Below are 14,923 nucleotides of genomic sequence, written 5' to 3' on the forward strand. Positions count from 1 at the left end.
ATAATTGGGATTTTTGAATCAAGTAATAGAATCTATTGAAAAGCTTTAAGGAGAAGTGAGATATTTTGGAAATCATCCTAGTTTCTGTGGATAGTATCAGTGAGTTAAGGGTATTCAAAGAAAACAGCAAGAGAATCCACATCTTATATTCCAGCCCTGACCTCTCCAAGGATCGAGTCCAAAATTTCCAGTTACTCAAAACTTTTCATTTCAAACTCAGTGTGGAAAAAATTAAACTTATGCACACATACATACCCTTTCTCAACATTTCTTTTATCTCCTTCTGTACCAGTACTTGGTCTAGAAAGCAAGTATTGACTCTTCCTGCTCTTCAGCCCAAACCCACCCATATCTAGTTGATTTCTACCTCTTGGAAAGGGCACTGAAAAAAACTAAATTTTGTTCTTGCTTCCTTACTAGTATCTCTGAGATTTTGAGAAAGTCATTTAATTTCTTTTGTGTTCAAATTAATCTCTGTAAGTTATGATATTTGAAACAAATATGGTATAATACAGTGGTTAAGAGCACGGTTTCCATTATGAGGCTCTCTGCCTCTTAATCCCTACCCCATCTTTCAGTAGCCATGTGATCTTGGGCAAGTTATTTCTCTATGCCTTAGTATCCTTAGCTATAAAATGAGGGTAACAGTAGTACATATCTCACAGGGTTGTTTTTAAGATTAATTGAGTTAATATACAGTTGACCCTTGAACAATGCCGGATTAGAGATTACTTGAAAGATCCAAGTATAATTTATAGTCAGTTTTCCATATATGTGATTCTTCCATATTTGTAGTTCTTGATTCCTCCATATCTGTGGTTCCACATCCTTGGATGAAACCAACTGTGAATTATGTAGCACTGTAATATTTATTATTTAAAGAAATCTGCATGTAAGTAGACCCACACAGTCCATGTTGTTCATGTATGTGTCATAATAGGAATAGTGCCTAGAACATAGTAGGGAATAAGTGTTAGCTATTATTATTATATTATGATTTTAAAAACTTATGTGCTTAGGTCTGTTCTATCGTTTTGCAGTTCTGCTGTAAGAATATCTCTCCCATTTGTTACTCCTCTCCATTATCACTATTACCCTATTATTCAGGATTAAATTAATTATTACATGTAAAATGCTTAGAATAGTGCCTGTCACCTAATAAGCACTTGGTAAGTGTTAGCCCTTATTATTGGTTATTATGATTTTTATATAGATGACCTCCAGGTCAGTAAGATCCTTTTCTTGCATTAGTGGTCCTATGCCTTTAATTTCCTCTCCTGTTCTTTAGATTGGTCTTTCTAGGACACTGTTTATATAATGTTGCTCCATTTCGAGACCTTTGATGCCTGAAAGGAAAAAACTAAAAACAGGTTCTTTAATACAGATATCAGATGACTTGCCAAGACCAGTTTTTTAAAAATGGTATTAATGAAAGAGGTAAACGCGAATTTTGAGGCAGTGAAAATTTTGTTTTAGGTACTTAAGGTCGTTGCTTACTAAAATAGTCTCAATATTTTATAGATGAAAAGTATAGGTATATAATGATCAAATTCAGGAGGACTTGCTACTTAGTTATTTTTAGCAAGGGACTAAAACTAAAATTTTATCTTAAAAACAACAGTTGAGTTGAAATAGAATGTGAGGAGTAAAGGTCAGGAATGTTTAGGAGTTTTTTTATGTTAGGAAAATAAATTAATGTATTTATTCAGGTTTAAGTAAGGCAATAATTTAACTACGGCTAGTTATTTTTTTATAGACAGCTCTTTTGTGTTCATTTCAAAATCTTAAGCTTTTTGGAATTTAAATGAAAATAGCTTCATTTCTCAATTTTAAAAATGACATTGTTAGCTTTTTGTTAGAAGAATAATAAGAGACCTTATCTAATTTCTTAAAGAGAAGTCACTTGTTATGGGTTCATTTGCATGACCTCCTCTTTAACCCTTTGCTCGTCTTCAGATGTGTTTATGTTTTAAATATTTTAGAGTATCACGGAGAAAAGTATTTTTCTCTGGTAGAAATTGCATTGGACTTTGTTTTTTAATATTGATAGCTACATAAAGCCGTTTAACTACAGTTTTCATTTTCAGATGATTTTTTTAAATCAGGTTTTTACGTATATTTTTTAAAACTTTACTACAGGAAATGGTAGAGTGAGAGTTAATGTGTTACATGGAGGGAAGAACAGTCCATTGGGGGTTAAATTGCAGAGTCTAATGGAATAATAACTGGTAGCACCATCTGCTGGCCTACTTCCTCAGAAGGAGTCAGTATTTTTAACGACATCTCTAATATTCATGCTGATGCATTTTGATGCTTTGTGCATTCATTTCTTTCTGTGCTTTGTTGGAATCTGGCTATCTGCTTACAGCTATTGAGGAAACTCAGCTTTTTAGGACGGGTTTACAGTCTTTTTCATATCTAAATAGAATGAACAGTGGATATAAACTTGCCAAGGCAGAAATGTGTTGATACATCACAATGTGTATTTGTGGAGGGTTGTGCATCTCTTGGTTGCAGCTTGCTAAATAGGCCATTTAGGAATCTTCTTTCAATGCTTTTTTCTTGAGCACTGCCTGGGGTGGTGAAAAAGCAGAGGGCAAGCCTTTGTCTGACGCCAAAAATGTCTTCAGTGAAGAGGCCAAGAGGAAGGGTAAGTGAAAGCCTGAATGAGTGGGAGGAGGAGGGGTTCTTTGGGCTAAAAGGCTAATGGGATTGAATAACCTTCCTTATTACTGGCTGCTGCTGCGGAGTCGTACTGCATCGCCATCTTGAGCTTGTTGCTGTTTTCTCGCGTCTTGGTTATTTGTTATAGCCTGTAGGCCTTAAGGTGGCATTTTAGTAAGCGATTCTAAGCCCTCCCTCCTTTCCCAGTGCTGTAGCACTGCTACGAAACCTTTGATGAGGCAGGTATAGAAAAGATATCCAGTGAAGCACACTGGAACCAGCATGAAAATGTGTTTGGAAATTCCTGGTGGTTTTTTCCCTTGCTGTAGTCAGAGGCATGTTTACGGGTAAGAACGTAACAAAACTGTGATCTAAGAATATGGGATGAATGCGTGTTTAAAGAGAATATTCTTTTTAAAATGCTGTTGATCTGCTTCCTGTGATATTGCTAAAATATTAATAATTTTAACGTAAAACTAGAACTTGTTTTTTTCCAGAATTGCTTGAGCAAAATATTATGATATAGAAAGAGAAAAAAAATCCTCATTTAACTCTTTCACAGAAAAACTAAAACTTTCTCTAATTTTAAGTATGGGAATGTCTGTTGACTAACTAGCTACATTGCTGCATAGATTGCACATTAAAATGATTTAAATGAATTCAGGTTCTCATTCCACTTTCTTATAAAGCAGAGAGGCTTTGTTTTTCTAAAAATCATAATAAACTATGGGGAGTAGTCATTCTAAATTAAAATTGCTATTTAAAATTTATTAATAATTTTCAGAGTTCCGGAATGAAGAGGAAAGAAGAGACTTATTCCAAATGCCCAGAATATTTACATGACTAAATTTGAATTAGCTATATTTATAGGACAAAATTTGAATCAACTAATCAAGAATGCTATGAAAATATCAATGAATCTATATTATCCTCCTTTAACTTTCACTTTTAAAAGCAGTAGTTGAACTTTTTATTTTATACCTACACTAATTTCTAGATCAGCAAAATGTTTTAATTTGTTTGTAGCACTCATATTTGCTTATGTATTTTACTTCTTAAAGTTTAATTCTAAATTTTTGGTTATTTATGTTAATTGTTTAAATGTACTTTGGTATGTTGTATAAAAATTATTTTGATTTCTCTAGCCTCCATCTTCCAAGAAGAGTGATGGTCCTGGGACATATACTAAGTTGCAGAATACCCAGGTGAGGATCATGTCTGAGAAGAAGCAGAGAAAAAAGGTGGAATCAGAAAGCAAGCAAGAAAAGGCTAATCGTATAATATCAGAGGCCATAGCAAAAGCAAAGGAGCGTGGGGAACGCAATATTCCACGAGTAATGAGCCCTGAAAACTTTCCTAGTGCTTCAGTTGAAGGAAAAGAGGAAAAGAAAGGTAGAAGGATGAAATCTAAGCCAAAGGACAAAGAGAGCAAAAAAACAAAAACTTGTTCTAAGTTAAAAGAGAAGACAAAAATTGGGTAAGTTGGTTAAGAATTAAATCTTCTTCCTTTGAAGTTTTTGTAAAGTTCAGTCTGTCTAATCTACTTTTGATTTGCGTATGATGTGTTTACTCCCACTTTGGAGTTTTAAGTTGTTAGATACTGTGTGTATCTTACTGCCTTTTTGAATGAATTAGATAATATTCCAGAATTTACTAAATGTTACTAGTCTATGAACATACTTTTTTGTATATTAATGTTAGTAAAAGGAATTTAAAATAGGAGAACATTTTATATATAAAACAGGAAAAGGAAAAACAAAACAAAACCCATATTGCTGTGCCAGTTCCTAATGTACTTTCTTTATTAAAAAAATGCCTTGAAATTTTTTATAAGATTTCTTTACCTCTTATTTGTACTTCACTGGGCACCTTATAGTTTGGAAACATGAAATACCATATTTTCTCATAAACCCACAACATTGAACTAAATGGAATGGCAAGAAAACTAAGACCATTTAAATCAACAATAAGCAGCTCTCGGCTCTTACAGACTTCCTCCCTTACAGTCTTTCTGATTTACTTTATGTAATAAAGAGGCCAGGTGAGGATTAATGCTCCAAGAGAATTATAAGGACAAAGAATTGCTTTAGGAGGGTATATTAATCCTAGGTATTTTTATTTGACTACATACCTAATACATTTTCAAAAAATAGAATATAATAAGTGTTATTATTTGTTTTATATGTATGTTTGTTTTGCATGCAAGGGTAAAAATAATCTAAGGCCAACATAGTTTAGAATCGGTTTTGCAGGAATATTTGGTTATTTTTGAAGGCTTTATATGAAATTTTAGATCAAGTATTTAATCTGTTTTAGGAAAAATTCCCTTATTATAAAAATCTTCATTTGCTTATAAAATTATTTATGTATTATACATATATTTAGAACTAACACAGATTTGTAAACAATTCACAGCATTTTCAATGCAGCCACCAAACTGAGTTATATCATTAGGTCCTGATGCCTTTCAGTCCAAACCATTAAATAACATGGGCTCTCTTGCTATAATGGGAAAATAATTAATATTATTGATTTTGCATTTCATTTGCAGACAGCTAAGATAAAATTTGAAAGTTAGATTTCTCCTTTTTTAGTTAAACGTTTTGGTATGAAAGTATCTTATTTTTTCAATATTTTGTCTAGTTTTAATTTAGGAAACCCCATATTTAATCCTTTAATGTATTAAAAGTTACTGTTATTAAAATTTTCCAGTTTTAACTTATACAGAAATACAGGCAGAGTAGTGGTACCATTTGAAAGGGTATTTAAAAATAATGCATAAAATAAGAGAAAATACGTAGAGAACCCTCAAGAGTTAACAGTAAGTTTAAATTGGTGGGGGGGAGATAACTAGAGGCAAAAGATAACAGAAGTGAACCTGGTTCAAGAAAAAACAATATATAAGGGGAAATTAGAAATAATTAAATTGTAATAGAGAAACATGGATTTTTGAAAAATGTGGATTAATATGTAGGGAATAGTAATACAGTAGAGTATCTGACGTATTCTGTGATATTTGTATTTTTGTTAGAAATAGGTAGATTATTAACAGTAAATTATTTTAATATTGCACAGCATGATCAATTTAGTATTTGGTTTTAGAGATAGCATTCTTGAGAAAAGAGGTGAGAATTGTATTGGAAACATATTTCCATGGCGAGGTATTAAGTAATTGACAGAAAAAAAACTTGCTGAGAGTGGATGACTTTTTGATAGAGGAATTTATAAGTTGCAGGCAAGTAAAAGTGAAGCTTGCCATATATTATTAAGCTGTTGAAGTGAAACAGTTTCTTGATCATCTTTATCAGACAACCAAAGATTATTAACATGTTGGAGGAAAAAGTATGGTTGGAAATGAAATTCATATACAGTCTAGAGTTCTATATTGGTCACTTGAAATATTTCATTACTGTGCTTTCCAATAAGCCACTACATTTTTGAATTGACCATTTTTAATTTTTCAGCGAAGAAGCATCATTTAAATATTGTTTACTTGCATCATTTTTTTTTTTTTTTTGCGGCATGCGGGCCTCTCACTGTTGTGGCCTCTCCCGTTGCGGAGCACAGGCTCGACGCGCAGGCTCAGCGGCCATGGCTCATAGGCCCAGCCGCTCCGGGGTATGAGGGATCCTCCCGGACCGGGGCACGAACCTGTGTCCCCTGCATCGGCAGGCGGACTCTCAACCACTGCGCCACCAAGGAAGCCCAACTTGCATCATTTTAATTAATAATATTTCATGATGTATTAAATGTTTTCTTGTAAAGATTTTATTTTTCTGTGAGTTTTAGAAGAATTGAACTTTTGCTAATATCAGATGATTTATATCAGATAAAATTAAAGAGAGTGAAAAAAAAATTAAATAGAGAGTGTGTGTTGGAACTTAACCATGAGCAATGTGAAATATAAATTTCAAAAGTAACTAGATTTGTAGACAATAAGTTATGGTTGATATATAGTCAGAGTTGGTGTTTATTTAATCCACGTATGTGATGTGATATAATCTAGGAATACTAATCTGAAGAAAACCAATACTGCCTTGCCTCTGCTTGCTAGTGTGCTTGAAACCTTTTCAGTTTTTCTGTCACTTTCATAGATTAATTTTTTTTAATACAAGGAATAGAGTGTCCTTTTCAGAGGCTTTAATATAGTCTCATTTAATCTTTACAACAATTCTGTGAGTTAAATTGGGCATGCAGTATGATAATGTGGTTAAGTTCTTTGACTTTGGAACCAGTTGCACTTATTCAAATTCCCCCTTTGTCACAAGCAGTGTGACCTTGGACAAATACTTAACCTCTCCAAATTTTAGTTTCCTCAGACCTAAAATGAGGATAATGATAGCGCTTGCCTTATAGTGTTATTTTGAGGATGAAATGATTTAATAACACTTAAAGCATATAGAACAATACCTGTTAATAATGTTAGCCATTATTTTCTGAAAATATAAATAACATATAGCTATTTAAGGAAAAAGCCAAGGCCAGGAGCCATGCCCCTTCTTTCAAGCCTAAACTCTCACCTATCTGCCTAGGTTCTCTTTCCATTAAGGCCCTGTTCCTAATAAGATGAATTTAAAAATCAAGCAGACAAATGAAAACAAACAGTTGCTACCTGGTAAGAAGGATAATAGGTTAACCTATTAATGTTTTTGTTTTTTTTATATGAGAATGCCTCTGTTTATCAGGTTAGCTAGAGTAGCATTTAGGACAGGTAAATTTTGTTTTGAAATATGCTTGGAGTTTGAAAGGAATTACATGGTTATGTGGAAGAGTGTAAGTTGAAATGGAAATGGCCGGTGTAAAATGAAGAGTGAGGTAGGACTGGAAACAACCTTCTTCTATTTTGATGTTTTTCATGGTCTTGGCAGTCAGGTTCTAACAAGCTGCCTTTCAAGTAGAAGAGCAGGTATTTCTTTAATAATGGTTGGTACGTAATAGATGCTCCATGAATGGGAGGGAATGAATTTTATGGAATGAATGAATGAATGGAAGACTAAATATTAAATGATGCCAAATGGTTGTGTTTGATTTGTTAAATCAAGATTAGAAGTGGCAAGGTAATCCTTCGTTAAATTACAGGGACAAAACTAATGGTTTAGTAATAGTAGAGAGTTAAATTCTAAAATAAATTCATTCTAAGACTTCTGGTAGAATTTTCTTATTTGGCTCTCTTCGGTTTTAGATTATATAATAAAATATCACATGATTTGATTGAAGCATTTTTAGATTTATGTTTTATAACTTTGACATTTAAACTATGTTTCCATGTTGTCAGTTATAATTTACTTCTTGCATTAGATTATCAGACTGACAAGTAGAATGCCTTTGACACTTTAAAATGCTCTTGTGGCCCTGTAAATTTAATCAGTAAAGGTACTTCATGATTAAAAGTAAAAAAATACTTTTTTGTATTATTCATAATTATTCTTTCTGTTTGTTACAAGAATGGGAGTTATCAGGTGCTAGAAGTAGCTTTTCTCTTCAGTTAAAGCAGAAAACATCTAAGTTAGGAAATATCAAATCAAGTTGGAATTAAGGGTGTCATGTTATAAAGAAAAACAGTAAGACATTAAATTAGATCTGGAACTTATATTGTGCCCTTCTTTGCGATAGTCATTCTGAACCCCCAAGAAGGAAGAAGCAAAATAACATTTGTTAATTACCTACCATCATGTGTATACATAGATATGTACATGTGTATTTTTAAACAGAACAAACATGTATGTCCACATGTATGTCTAGAGAGACACATCTAAATAATAATGTAAGGGAAAAATAATGTGAACAAAGTCTGAAGGGAAAATAAGATGAATCATCAGAAATTGGGAATAATCCCTTTATAGTCCATGTTAATAAAGTAACAGATGAGACCCTGATTGCAAGTATTCAAAATAATAAGAATTTAGTATCTGTTTGGATAAAATATAAATGTATTAATTAATTGTTTTTGGCATATGATAAAAAAGCACTTTGAAAAATATATGGTATAAATTTATTATATATATTTTAATTATTAATCATGCCATTAGTAGTCTCTATGTAAGTTCTATAATTTTTAAATGCCAAGAAGATAAAATGTTTTATTGATTTCATTCCTTACGTCTAAACTTAGTCAGTGAAAATCTGAAACATATTCATCTGCAGAAAGAATTGATATATACATTATGTATTATTATGAATTTAATTAAGATTTACAGGTCCATTTTTAAGATGTATACCTTTACATAAGATGTATTAGTAAGGTTTATCATTAATAAATGATGTGCTGTTATTTCATTGAATCTAAAATGTCATTGATTATAAGACACACCATTATATGTCAGTAAGAAAGAAAAAAATATATTGCCAGTTAAAACTATGACATATCTTTGTTTATTAGGTGAATGTTTGTTTCATAGATGTTAACATGTGGGTAAAATGTGTATCTTAGGACACTGAAGTAAAGTATTTGATTTTAATGTTCCTATTTTGTCAGTATTTTCAAGCTTAAATGTCATTTTCTTTTTTAAGAAAGAAGAAATAAGTTTTTTAAAGAATAAAAATTAAACTGTGCTGATAAATATACTGCCTATGATTAATACTTAGCTAATACTTCACCTTAGTGGCTATATGAAACAACTCAGTGAATTAAACTTTTTGAAAAACATGATGTCCAGTCTTAAACAGGAAGTGATTGATTGATTGATTTTACTTTATTTTATTTTATTTTTTGGCTGTGCCACCCGGCATGCGGGATCTTAGTTCCCCGACCAGGGACTGAACCCGTGCCCCCTGCAGTGGAAGCACAGGAGACATAACCACTGGACCACCAGGGAATTTGCTAAACAGGAAGTGATTTATAATCCAAGTTACCAAAAATTTACAATACAATGCTGCTTTCACAAATTTAAGGATTAACTAAAATAACCACTTTAAAACTTGTTTTTTCCAGATGAGTTTAAGCTAGAGTCTTGAATTGAACTTTAAACTGGAGTGATTGCATCAAGTTAAATGTGTTTCTTCTTCTAAAAAAAAAAAATACACACACATATATTTGATGGCTTTAAAAATAACCTCAGTGCCTTCCACTGGGCTTGCAAAGAGAAAAAAAATTATAGTGTAAAATAGTATTTTTGCTTGTTTCCTTTACTTATGATGAATTGGGTGTATTAATTACAACAAATGGACTAATTGGATAAGATTCATTGTTTGTCTGGATATTGCAGTGAGAGAATCTACAGGGGGCAACTGCGGATTGACACTGTAGGATGCAGCTTGTTACACAGCCTCCATGAGTAACATGTGGGCAGGATTTAGATGAGGGCATAAATTGCATCTGAAAATCAAATATAAACGTCAAGTATAAACACTGAAGTTTTCTAGTGCCTGTACCTGTCAAATGAATTAACATTTCAAATTTATACTTATACTTAGTTTGAAATTGCCCTTGGCTGTCTGAAATAAGTTATGTTTTAATATTTAGTTCATTTATATGCCTGAATATCTGTTGCTGCAGTTCACTAACATTGATAACAGATCCCTTTCATGTTTTAAAAAACAAAACTTGCATAAAGCCTTTATTATTAATACAGTCTGTATTATTTTGTTGCTTTACTCTGTGATATTTCTAAGAATAGCAAACGATCAATTTATTTGTAGAATGTACATATAATGAAATTTTATTTTAGAATTTTATTTTAGTTTAATATAGTAAACTTGTAATTCATGATGGAAGAATGAAATGCTCTTTGGTAATTGGGTATTTTACTGAGCTGAAATTATCTTATTTCTTCTACTTTTGGATCATCTCATTTCCTTCAGATAACATTTATGGCTCTCAGTTGTCATTGTAGAGGCAATAGAAATTTCTGGTTGTTCAAAAGTCAATAAACTTTAACCTTAATGATTTTCTAAAGATAATGTAGTTTCATAATTCTCTTTATTCATTAAACTATATTTATTGATATTAAATATCTATTGACTGGTTGAAGTATAGTGTCATTTTATTTAAAAATCAATAAGATATGTTGGAAATAGTAGAGCAGGAGTAGAGAGACCTTTATTGTCTTTTACTGGACTTGTGATTTTAGCAGTTTGTTCTATCTTTCAGGGCTAAAGTTTCCCTATTAGTTTGGTGGGACCAATGTCTGCCTCACCTATGAGGATCAACAATATTATAGACAAAAGCACTTTGAAATTTTAAGTGTTCTATAAGTATAGAATAGTTTTATTATCCTAAATATTTGTTCCTAGAGTTTTCTTCACTAATTATTTTGAGCCAGTGGTTCCCAAACCTGGTGAGAATTTTTTTACAGTCTGATTGGGATCCCACTTACTAGATCAGAATTCTGGAGTTGGAACCTACAAATTTGGGATTTGGTTTGGTTTTATTAGTTTCTATTTTGAACTAGTCTCACACTTGCAAAAATAGGTCAGAGTTCCTTTAGGCTCTTCACCCAGCTTCCTCAAATGTTAATATCTTATGTAACCTAAGCACAATGATCAAAATCAGGAAGTAAACACTTAACACAATTCTGTTAACTGATTTACAGACCTCATGCAAATTGTGTCAGTTGTTCCATTTTTGGGAGCCAGGATCCAGTTAAGGATCCTGCATTTCATTTTGTTGTCATATCTCCTTACACTCCTCCATTTTGGAATAATTCTTCAGTCTTTGTCTTTAATGACACTTTCAACTTTTTTATTTTATTTTTTATTTATTTATTTTTTTTTTGCGGTACGTGGGCCTCTCACTGTTGTGGCCTCTCCTGTTGCGGAGCGCAGGCTCTGGATGCACAGGCTCAGTGGCCATGGCTCACGGGCCCAGCCGCTCCGCGGCATGTGGGATCTTCCCAGACCAGGGCACAAACCCGTGTCCCCTGCATCGGCAGGCGGACTCTCAACCACAGCGCCACCAGGGAAGCCCGACACTTTCAACTTTGAAGCATTCTAGCCAGTTATTTTGTAGAATGTCTCTCAATTTGAGTTTGTCTTATGTTTCTCATCTGGAATCTGTATTTTTAACAAACAAGCTTCTAATGAAGCCTGCCTCACAGATTTAGGAATTACTGATCAATACCAACCAAATGTTTGTTCTTATTTGTAGTTTCACTTATATACCATTTTAGAACATATAATAAACTGATATGACTTCATTGTTTCCAAGAATCAATGTTCTGTGTAAGTAACCATAGTATGTGTATATGTATGTATGTATGTGTGTGTGTGTGTATAGATATATTGTTTTTTTTAACTCAGAATTATGTCAATCAAGAATGAATTCAAGTTTTAGAATCAACTTTTTTCCTACAATGGAAATGTGCCTTTTTTAACAGAATGGGCATATGTAAATATTTTGGATTTCAGAAGTTTAGTAGGAAACTATTACATTTGAAATAGCTCTTACAAAGTTACAATTTGAAAAATATTTTTGCATGGGTTAAGGATAGTTAATGAGTTTATGAAATAAGATGCTACTCCAGGTCTATAGGAAAATATTGGAAGAAAATGCAGAATATATGAAAAATAAGATTTGAGGTCTTTTTAAAAAATTTATTTATTTTTGGTTGCGTTGGGTCTTCGTTGCTGCGCGCGGGCTTTCTCTAGTTGTGGCGAGTGAGTGCTACTCTTCGTTGTGGTGCATGGGCTTCCCATTGTGGTGGCTTCTCTTGTTGCGGAGCACGGGCTCTAGGCAGGCGGGCTTCAGTAGTTGTGGCACGCAGGCTCAGTAGTTGTGACTCACAGGCTCTAGAGCACAGCCTCAGTAGTTGTGGCACACAGGCTTAGTTGCTCCACAGCATGTGGGATCTTCCCGGACCAGGGCTCGAACCCGTGTCCCCTGCATTAGCAGGCAGATTCTTAACTACTGCGCCACCAGGGAAGTCCCTCTTTTTTTGTTTTAAGTACAATTTTCAAATAATATAATGAAGGTTTATCTAAGGTATTATAGGAAACGTTTATATCTAACCTACCCACCTCTACCAAAAAGGGTGAGTGTTTAAGATTGCTTTGGTAGAACCTAGTATTTAGGCAATGTTTATTTATAAAAATATTGTTTAAGCAGCTTAGTCCACTGTCCTTAGAGAGTTTTCATTTAATTACTTTATACTACTAGAAAGGAAAAGTACAACCTCTTCATAGTCATAAATACAAAAAATTAAACATCTCTGCTCCTGATTTCATTGAAGTTTTATCAGTAGGATTTGAGTCTTGAAGCAGCCACACAGATACCATATCAGAATATGTATACAGAATTTATTTAGCTTACCAGACACTGAGAAAATTCCTTTTTAATCAGTATATTGATGGGTTTTAACAAACCTTGATCTGTATTTCATAGGAAATTGTTATCTAAGTAACTGAACTTTCCTGTCACTAGTGTTATCCTCATCTGCAAACTAGTCTAAAATATGCATTTAGGTTTGGAGATGGATAGCAAATGGGGGAGTGCATGAAAACTTTTTTACCAATCATTTTACTTTGAGTTATCCCTTACCTTGCCACTGAAAATCATCTGCACAAGTACTTTAGGTTATATTAAATAACCACAAGTAACATAATGGTTACCCTAAGGAGGAGGTTGTTACTTGAAGAGAAAGCATGACAGGAGACTTCTGGGAAACCAGTAATGTCTTGTTTCTTGATCTAGGATCTGGCTATCTATTTATGTTCAGTTTGAGAAAATTCACTGAGCTGTATGTACTCTTTTGATGTGTGCACATTTCTGAATTTACATTATACTGTAATATTAGTACACTATTAGTTTAGGAGAAGTGAGGGATTGCATTTGGGGCCATTTTGAGATTTTAATGTCTGAGATATCCATACTGATGTGTCCAATAAACAGTTGGTTTATTGAATGAATCTGAAATTTGGGGAACGGTCTGAACTGGAGATACGAGATTTGAAAATCTTCAACTTCTAAGTGGTTGTTAAGAATAGATTAAATTAAATTTCCTGGAATAATATATAGAGAGGGAAGAAGGCTGAAGACAGAAATTTGAGAAATACCAAAGTTTAAGGGACTGGCAGAACAAACTGAATCTTGCTGAAAATCAACATACTAAGAGAAGAAGAGCCAAAGAAGTTTAGTGAGAACCAGAAGAATGTTGTGTCATGAATCCAAGGGTGCAGATAAGGAAAAAGTGATTAGTTATGTGTTGGTAGATAAAATTTTTAGAATTTCCGTCGGATTTGGCATCACAGGGGTCATTTGTGGCCTTAGACATTAGGAGTTCAGAAACATATTAGGAGTTTAGTGAGGCATATTTAATTTCTATTTCAATTCTTACTATGGTATGACTTTAAACAAGTAATTTAATTTCTCTAAGCCTAATTTCCTCTTCTTATAAAATTTGCCTGTCAGAGTTGTATGACCATGAAGTGAGAGAACACATATAAAACCAGCAGAGGCTGACCCAGTAAACACTGAATAAATGGAAGCTATGAATATGAAAAGTAGTTTTAAGACTTCAGATTATAGTGGGTTGAAGAATGAAAGAAACGGTATAGATGACTTCTTTGAGAACTGTGGATAAGGAGGAGGACCATCATGTGGTATCTAATAGTAGATATGACCTCAAGGGAGATTTTTATTTTAGTAGGGAAACCAGAGTAAAGGAAAAGGGACCAGAAGACTGAGGAAATGACCATTGAAAGCAGGGAGAGGAAATAGCGTATAACTATGGTTGGTTCCTTAATGTTGTTTCAGAGTATCTTTTTGTACTTCCTCTGATTTCCCGGTTCCAACATAAGCTATATGTTTGCTCGTATTTATTTCACATACTCAGAAAAGTGCAAGTGAGATACCAAGTAAGAGTTACCATTATACTGTTGAAGGTGGCGATCAAACCAATATGAGAATACCCTGGGGATAAATCATTCTAGGATTTTTTTCTCACCTCTCATCATCCAGTCAATAACCAAGTCCTGTTGTTTCTGCTTCCAAAATGAAAAATTGTATCTTTCTTTCCCTCTTCACCCATACTACCATGGCCCTATATTTCACTCTTCATCTCTCTCACCTGAATTGTCAGTCTTATCGCTGGTTTCCCTGACTTGCATTTCACTTCCTTCTGGTTGCATTGCTCCCTTGTTTAAAATTCTTTTTTTCCCCCAATTTTATTGCGATGTAATTGACATATCACAGTGTCTTAGATTAAGGTATACAACATAATGATTTGTTATGTGTATATATTGTGAAACTATTACCACAATAAGTTTAGTTAACATCTTATCACCTCACATAGTTATATATTTTTTTCTTGTGATGAGAACTTTT

The 14,923-nt window shown here is 33.2% G+C and overlaps 1 protein-coding gene across 3 annotated transcripts in view; it reads left to right on the forward strand.

The window, feature by feature from the left end:
* The window catches only part of CHD9 (chromodomain helicase DNA binding protein 9), a 164,908-nt gene that overhangs the window by 44,270 nt on the left and 105,715 nt on the right, over nt 1-14,923 (forward strand). For 2 of the 3 annotated variants that reach the window (XM_082676532.1, XM_082676533.1), the window contains exon 2: nt 3,810-4,141. In XM_082676532.1, the coding sequence (XP_082532658.1) occupies nt 3,810-4,141 (332 nt within the window). Of the gene's footprint in view, nt 1-2,619; nt 2,651-3,809; nt 4,142-14,923 lie in introns of those variants that run through there. The other variant, XM_082676534.1, reaches the window with a different exon arrangement.

This window comes from Grampus griseus (genome assembly GCF_964374135.1).
Source record: "Grampus griseus genome assembly, chromosome: 19".
Taxonomy (NCBI): Eukaryota; Metazoa; Chordata; class Mammalia; order Artiodactyla; family Delphinidae; genus Grampus; species Grampus griseus.